Source organism: Poecilia mexicana, unplaced genomic scaffold (assembly GCF_051168715.1).
Source record: "Poecilia mexicana isolate PSO_F unplaced genomic scaffold, ASM5116871v1 scaffold_21, whole genome shotgun sequence".
Taxonomy (NCBI): Eukaryota; Metazoa; Chordata; class Actinopteri; order Cyprinodontiformes; family Poeciliidae; genus Poecilia; species Poecilia mexicana.
This window is the reverse complement of record NW_028263390.1, coordinates 14,877,449-14,893,350: the sequence shown is the minus strand read 5'-3', so window position 1 is coordinate 14,893,350 and position 15,902 is coordinate 14,877,449. Positions and strand designations below refer to the sequence as shown.

At 38.4% G+C, this 15,902-nt stretch overlaps 1 protein-coding gene across 2 annotated transcripts in view; it reads left to right on the top strand.

The window, feature by feature from the left end:
- The first annotated feature begins 37 nt into the window (after window positions 1–37).
- afg1lb (AFG1 like ATPase b) overlaps window positions 38–15,902 on the top strand; it is a 31,532-nt gene continuing 15,667 nt past the window's right edge. Inside the window, exons 1-7 of one of the 2 annotated variants that reach the window (XM_014993910.2) lie at window positions 38–265; window positions 1,014–1,148; window positions 1,257–1,552; window positions 6,549–6,606; window positions 6,752–6,853; window positions 7,092–7,219; window positions 12,149–12,248. In XM_014993910.2, coding sequence (XP_014849396.2) covers window positions 1,034–1,148; window positions 1,257–1,552; window positions 6,549–6,606; window positions 6,752–6,853; window positions 7,092–7,219; window positions 12,149–12,248 — 799 coding nt within the window. In that variant the 5' untranslated portion in view covers window positions 38–265; window positions 1,014–1,033. Of the gene's footprint in view, window positions 266–800; window positions 1,149–1,256; window positions 1,553–6,548; window positions 6,607–6,751; window positions 6,854–7,091; window positions 7,220–12,148; window positions 12,249–15,902 lie in introns of those variants that run through there. The other variant, XM_088001948.1, reaches the window with a different exon arrangement.

The window sequence follows — 15,902 nt, the reverse complement described above, 5'->3', positions numbered from 1 at the left end:
TTGTACTTCCGATCAGCTGAGGTTCAGCTGACGAAGCTCAACCACTTGTTTGAAGCTCTGCTTGTTTAAGACTCGCCAGCGGGATTGTTGGTTTAATTAATCGTCGTCATCATTAGTAGACAGAAGACAAAAATGTCCAGTTTGATTATTTTATAACTAACTGGAATATTAAACTTTGTGTTTAAATATTTATGCCAAAGCATTGACTGTAGTCAATGTTTTGGTTCTACTCACTTCAACGATAGACCGATGCATTAGTCACTCAGTAAGTAGTTTTATTATGAAATACTTTTTTTTTACTCTTCCTTGAATAATTTCTTGGATGGCAACTTTTCACTTGAGTTAAAATTATTCAAGTGAATTTTAAGTAATTTTAATAGTTGTGTATGCAGTTGTATGCAACTTGCATACAACTGTATGCAAGCTGTGCAAAAACTTGCATACAGTTTTTGCACAACAGTATGCAAAAACCTGCGTACAGTTTATGAACATGTATTGAAATTAAAATTGAATTAAACAACTTCAAGATGAAAACATTCATCTTTCCTGGAAATATTACTAAAACTCAAACTTCATAATTTTCATAAGGAACAATGATAGCATTTTTTTTTCACTTGGGCTTTCTGAAATCCTGAAATGCTACTGAAATTTACAATTTAATACAGGAACTTGAACTTGCTGGAAAAACAATAAGGCTCTAGTATATCTTTTTATCTTCTTCTTTTAGGACCACCTAAAATAACAACAGGTTCCTCTTACAATAGTTGTAAAACGAACCTTTTAAAGTCATAAACATAAAATTATTTATTAGGTGGACAATATAAATGAAATAAATTATTTTTATATTTTTCATACATAATATGAATCTGATAATAATAGTAATTTACTCAATAGTAATTTGCTAAATTTATTTTTATAATATAGTTATCTTTTGATTTTTTTTTAACCCGTTGTATTTATTAATTTATTTTTTGACAATGTTACAAGATACAGTGTTATGTGTCTCAATAAAGTTGCAGCGCTTTGAAGCATCATGGCGTCCTACATGGTTCCAGCCGTCGCTAAGTCCTCTGCAGTGTTTTTGTTGACAAAACGAGCTCAATCTGTAAATAAAATCTGCCGTCTTCCACGGAGTGTCACCGCAGAAGGTAAGAGTTCAGTTGGTAATTTCTAAAATGTTTAATGGGCTTGTTTTTGATGTCTGTACAAACTTATAAACATTGTAAAGTTATTAATGCAGTCACTGTACTTTGAAGGTCCCAGGTGTTGGGGGTTTTTCTGTCTCTCCGTGTCATCCCGCTTCTCCTCCTCGGACACTTCAGCTACAGATCTTCTTTGTTCCGGTGACATTGTGGATCACTTTGAGCGGCTTGTGCAAAGTGGCTCCCTAAAGAAGGACGCTCAGCAGAAATATGTTCTCCAGCGGCTGGCTCTACTGCAGCAAACCTTAAAGACTTACACTAACAGGATGTACCTGAACCCTCTATCAACACAACACTACAAAGATCACAGCAGGCAACCTCAAAATGATGATGCCACAACAACCAAAACGGTAATTTAACTGTATTGCTGTTATGTGTGTCAGATTTACAGCTGAGCATAACAATTTCATAATATGAGTTAAATTATTTACTGCATTAACACAGTACATATAGGGACAATAATTATTGTCTGTGCATAATAGTATTTATTGCAGAATCATGGTGCTGCTCCTTTTAATTTAGTAAGATGCTTCTTATAAAATCACATTTGAATAGTATTTCATTCAGTGAGACAAGTAACAAGCAGTTTGTTGGGTTATATCAACAATCATCAAATTAAATAAATTTCACATATTCCTCTTCTCTACAACTTCTCTCCTCATCCAGATACTATCAATGAAATTGTATAACAGCAATATGCCTAAAAGGTCAATGTAACTATATAGAAGCAGCATGCTTACTCACCAGTCTCCATTCAGTTTCCATGGTAACCAAATGTTATACTGGCTGATTGGTGGAGGTAGTCCATAGTACTATTACAGGACATCTTGAAGCAGATGCACTGCGTCTCTGTTTGGATAGAAGAGCAGATGTGTTGCTTTTGAGATGGTCATGAGCAAAAACACTGCAGATGTACACACTGGGTCTTTGAATACTTTTTAATCAATGCTATTGTCCAGGAGACAAACATGGCAAGTCTTAAATTTTGGTAGACCCTGAACAGGCCCTGCCTGTCACAGGACGGGCAAATGAACCTAAGATGCACATCCTCCCATAGTTCAATGCTATTTGGAATGCCAGTCGCCTTTTTAATGTGGTTTAATGGAGATTTAGAAACTGGGTGTCCTCAAATAAATTATGCACATATAAAAGATTAGCACTTCCAAGGAACAGAATACAAACATGTATCTCTATTTCATTTTTGTTAAGATTATTTGAAGTTTATCCATTATTTGATACAAAATTTCAAAAATACAGCGTTAATATACTGCTCTAGAACGTGTACATCATGTTAAAGTCAGCATCCCACATCTTGATTTGACAGCCTTTCCTCTACCTTGTGTGGTTTTGTCTTATCCACAGCCCTCTTCAAGTGACGCCTCCAGTTTAACTGTGGATGTTCTGGATGTTTGCTTAAAGTCAGTGTGACAAATAAAATATCCATCTTGAGCATTCTAAGCAAAAACATTAAGGTTTGGGTCAGAGTTGACAAGTATTTGTAACTCTAAAGTTACCCTAGATCTTGAAGTTGCTACTACATTGGCTCTCTGCCACAATTCTGAGCTTTGTTGAATTTAGCATAGGCCAGGTAAACTACTAAATGCAAAGGAAAACCTGTTCTAACCTGTTCTTCTTTTAGAAATTCTTTGGAGCAATAAGATATGAAAAGGTATAATGTCTGTGCTCTGTAGGAAATGACACTAAAGCCAAATGCTTTTAAAGAAAATCAGAGAGTGAGTCTGTATGTCGAGGGTTTTAAAAGCGGGACAGATTTCCTTTGAGAACTTCAGTTTAGACAACTGATGTTTTAAAAGTTGGGAGAACTACAGTTGACTGCACTGTATTCCAGTGATGGCCATGGGGTTCAGGTCAAAGGAAGGGTAGGGGTCTGGGAAGTTTATTGTGCGTGTGAGTTATGAGCGGCATAATGCAGGGGGTTGTTGTTGTTTTTAGGTCAGAGGAGCTGACTGTCTCCTATTTGGTGCTGGGAGTCTCCTTTTTTTTTTTGCATGTTTTTGTTGGTGGGCTGGCACAGACACACAGGGTTAGGCAGAGATTTTGGAAGGCAGCAGGGCAGGCCTCCTGCTGGGCCTGTCCCGGCACCCCTCTCGCTCTCTCACCGTCCCCATGCAGTAATGAGGGGATCCCTATTGTTTGGGCCATTCTTGTCTTTTTTGCTTTTGATTTGAGCTTCTGACAAATGCTTTGGTGTTAGGCTATCAACACCAGTGCAGACTGCCCCACCCGTCACCCCTCTCCTTTTGCACCTTATTTCTTGCTCTGTCTGTCACACACACACATTCTCACTGACTGCGTACTTACGCAATTATTCCAGTTTAAATCAGGTCATACCACAGTCCTTCGGTGTCCGTTCCCTGTGAGAGTGCCGCCATTGTCCCCACTAACTGACCGAGTCTGTGAGGAGAGTACACTTGACTTAATATTGACCCAATGTGGCGTGGTTTTGCGGATGGTTGACTGACAATGGACTATTGTTTAGTCCGAGCCGTCCTCTTTAAGTCGAACGTACAGTGTAGAGTCTCCTGCATTAAAGTTAAGCCTAACTTGGACTCCTACAACCTCCTCTCTGATGACTCTGGTGTGAAATGCAGCATCTTTGGCTTAAAAAAAATAGAGTAATTTAAAAGACAAGAAGGTCCATGTCCTGCATGTGAACTTTTCACTCATGTGCCAGTCTGTATCGTCCACCAGGAGGCTAGACTGGCCCGTGGAGCTTAGCTAGACAAAGTCGCTGAGGGAGAGCCTTGTCCTTCTCCACTCTGCCGTGGCAGAATGGCTACCAGCCACCACTGACAATTACCCCGCCATGCCGGAGGGCAGTTTGGGAAGTCAAGGAGAAGTCGCACGCTGTTACGCCATAGCAGAAGGGAAAGCCTTTTGGTCTTTCAGTTTTTCGTGACGAGTTTAGGAGAAGCTTTTTTTTTGGAGGTGGGGGGTGGCAATCAAAAGAGGAGGGAAGAAGCAACAAGTTTAGGCTATTAATTTAGGTTTCCATCTGCCGTTGCTGCCATTTATCAGAGTCAAGTGCTCCTTGTGCTGTGGGGACCAAGTGCATCTGGACTCCAAGTACCATCTTCATGAAATGGTTTCTAAATTAAACATTAAGAGGACAGTTCTTTCCATTTAGAAAGAGGCATTTAATCCCAAAGCAGTTCGTTATTGTCCGGTCACAAAGATGGAGATAGCCCAACGGCAGCATTCCTAAAGCTTATAATTTAGCCACCCACAGACTTATATGAGCTATAAGTAAATTTTGTTTATGAACAAACTGATGGCAGATACATTTACACGCTTCGTTCTCCTTTGTGATAGTTGGCTTTCTCTTGTACTCTCAGTTCGGTCACACAGAAGATGGGTTTTTTTGAAGCAAAGACCTTTTTGATAATAAGAGGCAGGCAGCACAATGACTTCCAGCAGCACCTCAATGCTACAGTACCGTATCACAATTAGCAGCGCTAAACGGGCCGTGCACACAAGTCCACTCCATCTCATACGGAGCCTCATCCAGACCTCTCCGTTTTGTCTGACAAATCCCCCCATTGTTCCTCTGATGATGCTTTTCTTTCGTGGGAACCCTGGCTTGTCTTGTTGATTAGATCCCCTTTGTCTTCGTCTCCTGCAGCGGGCCAGTCTGGATCATATGAAACCTCACACTGTAGTGCTGGCTTTATGCCTTGGCGTACCTTGTTTATTAAATGATGCTTTAGTTATATTCTGAAATAGGGAGTTTGTTACTGTTTTGCGACGTATGAGACGGTATGTTAGGCAAAAATCAAAACATCTCAGTACTTTTAGTCACAAGAGAAAAATGTAGCTGCTTCCAATTGGTAGAACAAATGAATTATTATAGATATTCTAATGCTATCTTTTAAATGTATTTTAATTATGTAAATACTTTGTCCATAAACTTAAGTAGAAATGTAGAAAAATATATCAAAATTTAATAGGGATTTTCAAGTTCCTGCAGAAAATATTTTGCATAAGTAAGGAAAAGGTTAAGTTGCTTTCTTGTCAGCCAGCTGACCGGTAGTGTGCAGTAACAGGTGGGGAAGCGGGAGAACAGAACTAATCACTCTGGCGTTTGCTCTGGCATCTTGCTAGGACTGTATTCCATAAAATGCAAAGTTTTCAAGGTGGGGTATATTTAATCTCAAAACATGGGTTTCATACATATCAGAACTTTTGGGGGATTTTGAGTTACCACAAAATATTGAAGCACTTGAAATTCAAAAAAGGGTCCATTTACAGCATGTCTGGCCCTTCTGTATCAGAATTTTAAACTTAACTTGGAAATGATGTAAATTCCAAATGTATTTATTATTCAGTTTACTTTTTGTAAGTTAAGAATTTTAATAACCTGATTTTATTGGTCCTCTCTTAATCTGTGAGCTGCTCTAGATCTTGAAATACAGTCAGTCTTACTCAGTCTAGATGCCGAAATACATTCCACACTTCTGAATTAGAAACCTACTTCGTCATTGGGTTTGTTGCAGGATGGGTAGGTCATGTGGATGATAAAAACAAAATTAAGTTCAATGTTTGGCACTCGGATGATGAGAAAGTTGTAGAAAACTGTAAAAAGAAAAGTAAAAAGTAAAAAAGAAAAAATTTGATAAGATTATTATTCCAATTTATACATACAAATAAGCTTCCAAAATCTTTATCTGCTTTTTTATTTAACTCAAGAACTGCATCAAAGTACAAGTTGTTGTTATTTACAGAGCGAATAAAACCTTGGAGCTTTTAATTTAGATGCATCTAATAACCGGAGAAAGAAATCTGACTATTCAGTTCCACCAATCCAAATTAAGGGGAAAAAAATTGACCTATTGACCAGTGCATCTGAAATTAAATTTGATAAGATTATTATTCCAATTTATACATACAAATAAGCTTCCAAAATCTTTATCTGCTTTTTTATTTAACTCAAGAACTGCATCAAAGTACACGTTGTTGTTATTTACAGAGTGAATAAAACCTTGGAGCTTTTAATTTAGATGCATCCAATAACCGGAGAAAGAAATCTGACTATTCAGTTCCACCAATCCAAATTAAGGGGAAAAAAATTGACCTATTGACCAGTGCATCTGAAATTAAATTTGATAAGTAGTTAATACTTAATTCAAACAGGATATTATTAGGGTGATAGCTGAATGTTTTGAAAACTATCAGAGACTAAAAACTTAGAATAAGTGCATCTCATTGTAAATGCTTTTAAAACTGTCTGTAGTGCTGTGATGGCCAGGACCTTCTTATGAAGGAGTGTTCACTGGTTACAAATTATTGTAAAAGCTGATAATTAATTTTTTTACCCCCCACAAATAGGAACCTCCTCCACAACAACCACCACCACCTAAGGGTCTCTATATATACGGAAATGTTGGTAAGAATCTGCATCAGTGTTATGGCTTAATCAATAAAACAAACCATCTTTGTTGTTTTTTTTTTTCTTTTTACAACTGACAGGTTTGTTGTTATTACCAAGTCATTATAATCTCCTACTTTCTCCAATTTTGTGAACCCTTCAGGCTCAGGGAAGACCATGCTCATGGATTTGTTTTACTCCCATGTGGAAAACAGTTGCAAAAAGAGAGTCCACTTCAACAGCTTCATGTTGGATATCCATAAGAGTAAGCAGCGACTTCCCTTTCCTCATTACATTTTGACTTTCTGATTTAATTTTTTCTTTCTTCTTAAGCTCATAGTGCATTGGCGAGCCTATATTTATCCATCTGTTTGTCCCCGTGCTAATTGTCTGCCATTATCCATCCAGGTGAAATTACAGCTTTATTCAGCGCCGTCAGTAGTTTCGGCTGTCGACGCAGGTGCGCTTTTAAGATTTTCCTGACATTTGTCTTCTGCTTAAAGGGATCCACCGCAGGAAACAAAGCCTGCCGAAGCGAAGGCTAGGGGAAATGTTCAACTATGACCCCATATCCCCGGTTGCCATGGAGATCAGCAGTGAGATCTGCCTGTTGTGTTTTGATGAGTTTCAGGTGAGCAAGTGCATTACAGACATTGTTTTAATGTGTGTGCTGAGAGATAATGTGTTTGTTCTAAAAGGCTTCTTAAGAAGTTTACCAGACAATAACAACTATAAATATTAATCTTTTACATCAAGTCATTATTAAGATAAAAATAAAAAGCTATCATACAAATGAATGTACTGCATGAGAATTATTATATACGCCGGAGGGATAAATATGTATTTCTGGACTTTTGTAACATAATAGCCACAAACTTAAATACGTTTTGTTGTGATTTCATCTTCTAGACTAACACAAAGTAGAATTTTTAAAGTGGAAGGACAAGATCAGCGAACAAACAGAATCATGAAAATCAATGAACACAGCATGAATATAAAGTTCATAAAGCAAGCTTTGAGAATCTCTGAGAATTATGTTCAATTCATTATTAAAAATGTAAAAAGTATAGCACAATTACCATCCTACTTAATTTGACAGTTTGAGCAAAGGAAACATTAATCAGAGCAGCAGCCAGGAGGCCCATGGTAACACTTCAGTAGATCTACAGTCATGCCTATTACAAGACAACTATTATCAGTGCCTTCCACAAATCTGGCAGTCATAGAAAAGTCTTATTTTCAGTTTGAAAGCAGTCTACACAGAAACCTGTGGAAGAAGGTGTTTTGGTCAAATGAGACTAAAAAGTAAACTTTTTGGCTTACTTGTGGCAGAAAACTAGCAGTTCAGTATGAACTGCTAGACTAATTGCCATACTGAACACGCCATCCATAGTGGCGTTTTAGTGGCGGTGTGGGGAAAACGTCTCCGAAGTGATTGGGTAATAGATGGAGCCAAATTTGGAAAGTGACTTGAGAATGAGCCAGAGGTTCACCGTCCAGCAGGTCAACAACTTTAAACATGCAGCCAGAGCTACAATGGAAATTTTTGGATCAAAGCATTTTGTTAGAAAGTCTAGACATAGAACCAGCTAAATACAAAAGCATTCCATGCTATTAAGATTATTTTTGTTAAAAAATACAAAAGAGAAACTATGCATCCTTTGTCTTTCTTTTTACAGTTATTGTTACTTTACAATGAAATGATTGTACAGTAAGAAATGAAAGAATGAGTATTTGTATCAGAAATGACACTTTTTACCAACTACAACCAAGTAAATACAGGGTTTTGAATTGTTTTAACCATGTCTTTAATTCAGAGGGAAGAGTGATCCCTATTTTCATGTTGATTCTTTTTGTTTAACTATCTTTTCAACTTTGCGATATTGGACTTAACAAAAAAGGCAGAACTGGGGACACCTAGTGGTTACCCATGAACATAGCAGAAATTTCACAAGGCACAGATGAAAGTTCTTAACAGTACATCCACCACGCTTGAGTATTTTCACTTGTGTCTTTATATAGCCTTTATGTATATGTCTTTGTGTACTTCAGTGTTGGCTTGCATAACTTCTAAGTTTTTCCTGTGGGTGTAAAGAGCACCTTCATTCATTAGTGATGCAGAAATTCTCATTATTCTATCCTTTGGTGTCAGACGAGCCAGTCTCGACTGAAGCTCTCCCTATTCTCTGTGAGGTTGGTTAGTCATCCTGCTGCAGCAAATAAGAGTGCACATTTCTGTTTTTCCATCAGCCGAGCCAAAAACACATCCTGCTCCTCTCAGTGATATCATTACAGTTAATATGGGGGTAGGTCAGAGGTCATCCAAGGTGGAGTTGCTCCCTCAAATAACACCATGTGTCTGCGAGGATCAAGAGCGGCTCCTTTTCATGCACTTTTTTGAGCCACGGCGCTGTTTGCATGCTCTCATTGATTTGTTTTGTTCGCCTTCGCCTGGCTTCGCAGTTTCCAGTTCGTCAACTGTTGCTACCAGTGAATGGAGGGGAAACAAGCAGACATGCGTTGTTTGGGATGCATAAACAAGAGGTTGAGGAAGTGTGTGTGTGTGTATGCATGTGTGTGGGTTCAGGGCCCGTACCAATCAGCATCCTCCTCCACTCAGCCATGCAAATGAGGCTCCGGGTATCAGTCGCGCTCTCCTACTTCCTTAAGTGAGTGGAGCTAGAAAGCGACTGGCGGTGGCGGGTCAGATGGATCTTATCCTCTTAAATGCTAATGACATTTCTCCATTCTCTTCATTAGCTCTGTGCCATTATCAGTAATTTGTAGCCCCCCCTCCCTCCTTTCTCTCGGTTTCTCCTAATGAATACTCGCCCGTCGAGAGGTCCGAGATGGAAAGACGGGAAGACGGCGAGAGAGAGGAAGAGGAAGACGATGCTTGAGCAGCATTGTCTTATGGTCTCTGTCACAGTGCAGCCTCCGTTGGTGAAATTACTCATAGGTTGTGTACATAAAGAGGTGTAACATCAAAAGAGGCTTCATTTGGCACCCGTGTGCCTCGCTACAAACTGACACACTTGAGTAATTGGCTGCTCATTTAAATTTTGCCAACGACTAACAGAGATTGCACCATTATTTTTGTGCTCCACAAGTGCCACATCGTTCCCCCTCCACCCTTCTCATTCTGTGGGGATCCATTCTTTCTCCCCCTTTCTCTCTCTACTCACCCAGCAATCAATATTGCCCCTCATACCGTGACCATGTTGAGGGCACATGAATAAACAAATCCATGCAGTATAAAAGGTCATTTTTAAATGATTCTTTTGAAATGAAAATAAAATCCTGCGGTCGCAGCAAACACGGGGGCCCCTTCAGAGAGACACAGAGCCTTGGCTTTCTGTTGATTCTCATTACGCTCACTCACAATCACTGGCTCGCGTGTGCACGCTCTAATTTGATGCCCTTAGCCACCTCTTCTCAGCAAAATCAAGGCTTTAACACAAATGTTAATCAAGTATTGGCAAGGGCAGTGGAGCTAATATGCAAAAGCAGAAGACTCTTCAGAGTATGAAAGGAGGCATATGCTGTGGGTATGGCAATCAGAAGTGCCTGTTATTTACAGGAAAAATAGGTAAGGGGAGAGGGCGGTGCAACGGACACCTGCTTGCTCATGTTGCAGGCCAGCGTCTGGATTCAGCGACTTGACTAGCAGGAGTCTTCACAGAGTTACAACATCCGTTCTTTGAGACCAGGAGTGTCCCAAAGCCCCAAAGGGCACAGCAAACACGTCCAGGTCTGTCTGGCTGCACAGACCCAGTCCAAATTGAAGGGCTTCATGCAAAATGCTATGTGTTACAGAAAACTAACACTGTGCATCACCCTGATCATATATAGTGGCTTCACCATAATATGGAGATGCTTTTAGAGAAGCTGGTTAGACTTTATAGGAAGATGGATTGAGCTAAACAGGGCAAGCCGACTGCCAGGAAGTCTGTTGGAGATCATGGTATAGGTTCAACCACTCTGAACCTACTGCCAGAGCTTCAGTGAAATAAATAATTTGTATCAAATTCTATTCATGTGATAAAGTGAACCCGTCAAAATTTTAAAAAGACTTGGTAAGACATGGAGAGTTGCTGATGAATTCTTATTTATAAAGACAAACAGGCAAACACTTCTCCGGACATTGACATGTGTTAGTCTCATATGAATTCCAAGAGATTTACTTTGAGGTTTGCAGTTGTAACAACATGTGAAAAAGCTCAAGAAGTAAGAAAACTTTTCATAATTTAGTGTAAAGATTGAAGATTGTAAAACCAACTTCAGACAGCTTAGTCACTTTTGGAGAACAATTATAAAATCTGACCTTTCTTCAGTTGGTTTTGCATAACTTCTTGTTCGGAAGCAGCAGCAGACTTTCTAAATCCTTTTTTGAGATTTGTTTTCTTTAATTTTAAAAATATCATATATGATGAGCCTCAAATATTTGTCATTTCAGAGTATTAAACCTACTTCTCTCTCGCTTTTGAGTTTCTGACAAATCAAAGCCCTTACTCAACTTTTTTTATATATATCATATTCCTGAGATTAGAAAAATACCATTTAGTGAAATACCATATTAAGACAATCACTTATTGTCTAAAGATTGCTTTCATGTTTTTATAAGTGTAAATGCAGCATTTCAATTGATTTTAATCACAATTGGCAAAAGACAGATCTGACTTAATTAATTTTAGTCCATTCTGAACTCTCCTCAGTCAGTCATCATGTTTAATCAAATGAGTTTAATACATGCTGCTTTGACTACTGGCCATCACACAGTACCATGATTTCTCCCTTTATGGATGTTCAAAAGAGTAACATAGGTGGAAAAGGGAGAGATGAGAGAATAAGAACAAAAGTGAGAGCACTGGATTACTAATAGAAAGGTCAGAGCTCTTCATTTAACAGCCAGCGACTCATAAATGTCCTTGCGTCAGTGTTTTTCATCGACCTTTGTTCATTGAGGATTCATGGAAATGATGTAGATGAAAAAGGCAGCAGACAGTTGAATTGGGTTTATGTATTGTAACTTTGTGTGACCTTGTGTGTGTAGCTCACCCAGCACACAGAGGCACACATGTTTCATATTCTTTTATAAGACCCCCTCTTTGATAGAGGCTTTGTTTGCAATCATGACCCCTGCTCTGACTAATATTGCTCTGTTTTCATGCTTCTTTTCTTCTCCTGTTTTCGCTCTTGCATCCTGTCGCTCCCCTGTCTGCTCACTTGATCAGCTCAGATCTGCTGCTTTTCCTCTGCAGAAAACCGCTCTGTGACCATTTTGCAGTCAGTTCAAGTGGGTTAGGGATGTGTGTGCGCGCGAAAGTCTAAGCGGCCTTGATCGGATAAAAAGGACTGAATGAGAGCACCTGAGAGAGACTAATAAACATGAAGTGTTGACGGCTTGATTTGACATCAGACACACGCAAACACAAACATATACACATGCGTGTGCGTGTGTGCGTGTGTGTGTGTGTGTGTGTGTGTGTGTGTGGCATGAAAAGGCAGACTGCACTGAACCTGAACACTGCTCTCCTCCTCTCTGCTTCTCTTCTCTCAGGTGACTGATGTTGCTGATGCCATGATCCTGAAGCAGCTGTTTGAGGCACTGTTCAAAACCGGAGTGGTGGTGGTGGCCACCTCTAACAGACCCCCAGACGGTATGATAAAGTACATTTAACATGAGCTTATAGATGTTTATTATCTATGTGTTTGGTGTTATTTGTTAATAAGTGGTCATGGTATGAATTCACATGTTTTTTTGTTTTTTTTTATAAAATCTTCAATCCTAATCACACGTTTTTCATGCTTCTACTTAATTTATTTTTATACTATGCAAATGTTGCTGCTGTATTCCTAAAAGAGCAGTATTTAGTGTCATAAATACAAATGCTCTGTCGTACTGAATGACAGTGGCTTCAGCAACATTTATAGATTCATCATATTATATCTTTATTTATCTGATCTGTTATTAACACCTTCCTCAAGGAGGGAGTCAGTTTGGAGAAACTGCATGATGCAGTCTACACCTGTCTTTCTTCTTTTTGACACCTGGAAAGTAGCCAATACAGCATTCTAGCCTAAAAACAAGATCCTTGTTTGTTTTTCTTTACAGTTTTGACTTTGAAGCTATTTTAACATGAGGAAAAATCTCATTTGAAATTGGCCTTTCTCTAGCAATTGGCTCAGTTAAGTGAGGGAATAAGTCTGTCTTTTTTTTTTAAGCTACAGTTAACGTTTTTCTACTACAGGTAATTACTGTTGGTAACAACGCCATAGCCTAGTTCAAACAACCACCATATAGTGTAAATATGCACATTGCAAAGATTTTTACAGTTTTACTTACAAAGTAGGTTTGTATGTAAGCTACAAAAATAAAAAATTGCTTCAAATATGTTCCATACTTTTTGGCTGAACATTATAATACATGATAGTGAGGGTCCAAGCTCGGATCCATGATGATTTTTTTAAATCATTCTATTGTCTTAGAGGTGAATTTATGAACATTTAGAATAATGTGCTGGTTTTCTGTGATCCATGACCCCCTAGTATGACAACTAAATCTATGCCAGCAAATTTCACTCCATAATTTTACAGAAGTGCTGAATACCCTTAATGCATTCAAGCCTGAACATTTCTCTATTTGAACGTTGTTCCACCTGCAGCCTCCTGGCACAAGGGAATCTGGCGAACAATGATTTATTTCATCATATATTCTTTTTTCCAACAATTTTTAACAGTGGTAATTATGCATTCCTATGTCTAGAATGTAAAATTTGCATTTTCAACAAAGTTTATTCACTGACTGACTTTTCATATCGAGAGAATGATTGTATTGTGATTTTCTTCGTCACCTCTCATAGATCCTAATGCAGATGTCCCTTTTTAGTCACCGTTTCTATTGAAACACCAGCCATCCGAGCAGTGACTGAGTCTGTGCCATCTGGGCCCATAAACACAAAAGGCACTCAGATCTTTTCTCCCTACCATTTTAAAACAAAACCAGCATCAGCTGGCCATGTTTAGTATTTTTTTAGACGTGTCACAGAGCGTGATTGGAAGTTAATTGCTGAATTATGCCATGCTTTGCACCTGTGTCGATGCATTGTGTTTGTCCACTAATTTATTCAGGTCATATATTTAATTTGTCACCTCCCCTTATGATCCATGATTTGAATTTATATTATAGCAGTTCAAATAATGTCCAACAAGAGATGTTTGTGCTTGTACTGAAGCACTCCTAAGTCTGCACTTTTCTCAGATAGTATCTTTAAAATTAGCATGCACTACATAGGTTCTGTCATCCAGTCATGTGTCCAAAGCATCTTTTTGGACGTAGGAAAAAAACCCACAAAGGCATTAAGACTATAGAAATATTGCAATGACTATATCAGTTGCAATATGTTCCTATTTTTTTTGTTATTCTTTCCTCTCTTTCTCACCTGTGCTTCCATCACTTGGTGACCTTTGGCCTTTTGTGCATTGTCATCTGTGTATCATCTGCTGTCATGGGACTCTGTCCAGCTGGCTAAAAAAGTCACGATAGCATGTAAAATTAACAGTTGGGATACATTAGCCAACAAATGTCCTTTGTGATGTCCTTTGTGATGCGAGTATTGCACACACTGATCTTGGTCTGATATATTCATAAAGTGCATCCCTACTTTTATCCACAATTCAGCCCAACTTCTGTTGAAATCATTCATTACCAAAAAAAAAAAAAAAATGCAGTCAAATTTAATTGAAATTATAAAACACAATTATATTTAGTTGAGCAATTAGTTTCACTGAGTTAATGACCTTGCAGGAGTCAATCATTCTTAGTAAGCATCAAAGAGGAACCATTTATTTTTAATAGAAATAAACTTTCAGCAGACCTAACTGGCTAGAAGCTGAGAAGACAGGGGAGTTAGGAGTACTTTCCAAAGGGAAAAAAAACAAAAAAACTAGAAGTAGTTTTTGACAACTCCAAAGAACAAACCGTTTGCAAAGTTAATGCTAGCAAAGACAGTGTCCGTAACTTTGTCCAGCAAATGGAATACAGATTTGCTGACATAGAAGAATTGACTTAAGGGTACTTTATACGTGAAGGAAGAACAAGAAGAACATGCCTCTAATGGAAGCCACAGCTTCATTACTGGTTGAAACAAAAACATGTCTTGTGAAACAGAATCCCTCCTGACCAGTGTTGCTGTTGGAGTTGCATAAATTGCATAAGCAATGAGTCAAAGAAGTTTCGTACTCGATGTTATTAGGGCACTCGTTGATCGTTCCAGTTCAAGTTTCCATCAGAAAGGTCCACTGGACATCTTGAACCATGCTTATTATTTACATCTGGAATATTCCCACAAGACCTTTGTCTTCTTTCCTCCAACAGCATCAATAATGAATCCATCAATTAATGTTTTTACTTGCATTTAAAAGCATTAGTTATGTAATCTCTCCTAATATGCATTGCTTCAACAAGAATCGATTACTGTTACATGGCCACACCAACTGCTTCCTTCTTTACAGCAATTCATCACAAATTTAGGGGAGGGACAGCTGATGCATCTGGAAAGCTTGCTGTTTCTTAAAAGCCTTTGAAGTTGCATTTACAGCCAGTTCCAGGAAGAATTAGCAAGACGGTGATCAAGGTGGAGATAAATGCATGATGTGCTGTCTGACGCCTCTCTTTCTTTGGGAAGATGTTGATGTCTCAGAGCCCCTAAGTGAAGTGGGTGGCAGCAAGATGGCTCTCCTATACAAAGGCGCACATCTCTGATATTTCCCAGCTATTAAGAACAAAGCGCCAAAGCAGGGAAACTTGAGAGAGAGCCTATTTGGTATTAATTACAAGGTTAATGGAGCACTAAAAGCCGAGAGAAACAACTGGGCTTGAAAGGCATACATTTTCTGTCTTTATTGATGTGGAGATTCAGGCATCAAAAAGCCCCTGAATGAGTTCAGGAGGGGAATTTAGTGAGTTTCTTTCTTTTTGTTTTTGATTTGAAGAAGTTCAGTGGGATACAAGAGTTGGATGTATAAATTAAATATTCATTTGCAATCATCATCATTGCCAATGAAAACACTTTGATCAAAATATCGTTTGCACATGTAGATTAAAACATTGCACCTATTAAAAGGCAACTTAAACAAATAAGCAAACTTATTTGTTTAAGTTTTAAACAAATAAAAAATTATTTAGGAATATGCCAAACTGATATGAGGTTGCTTGTTAGTGGCACAGAAAGATAATCTATGCAGCAAATCTAGGCAGTCTGTAAGGAAAGGCCAAATTTATATTATCTCAACAAAAAAAGCTCTTTGTTGGA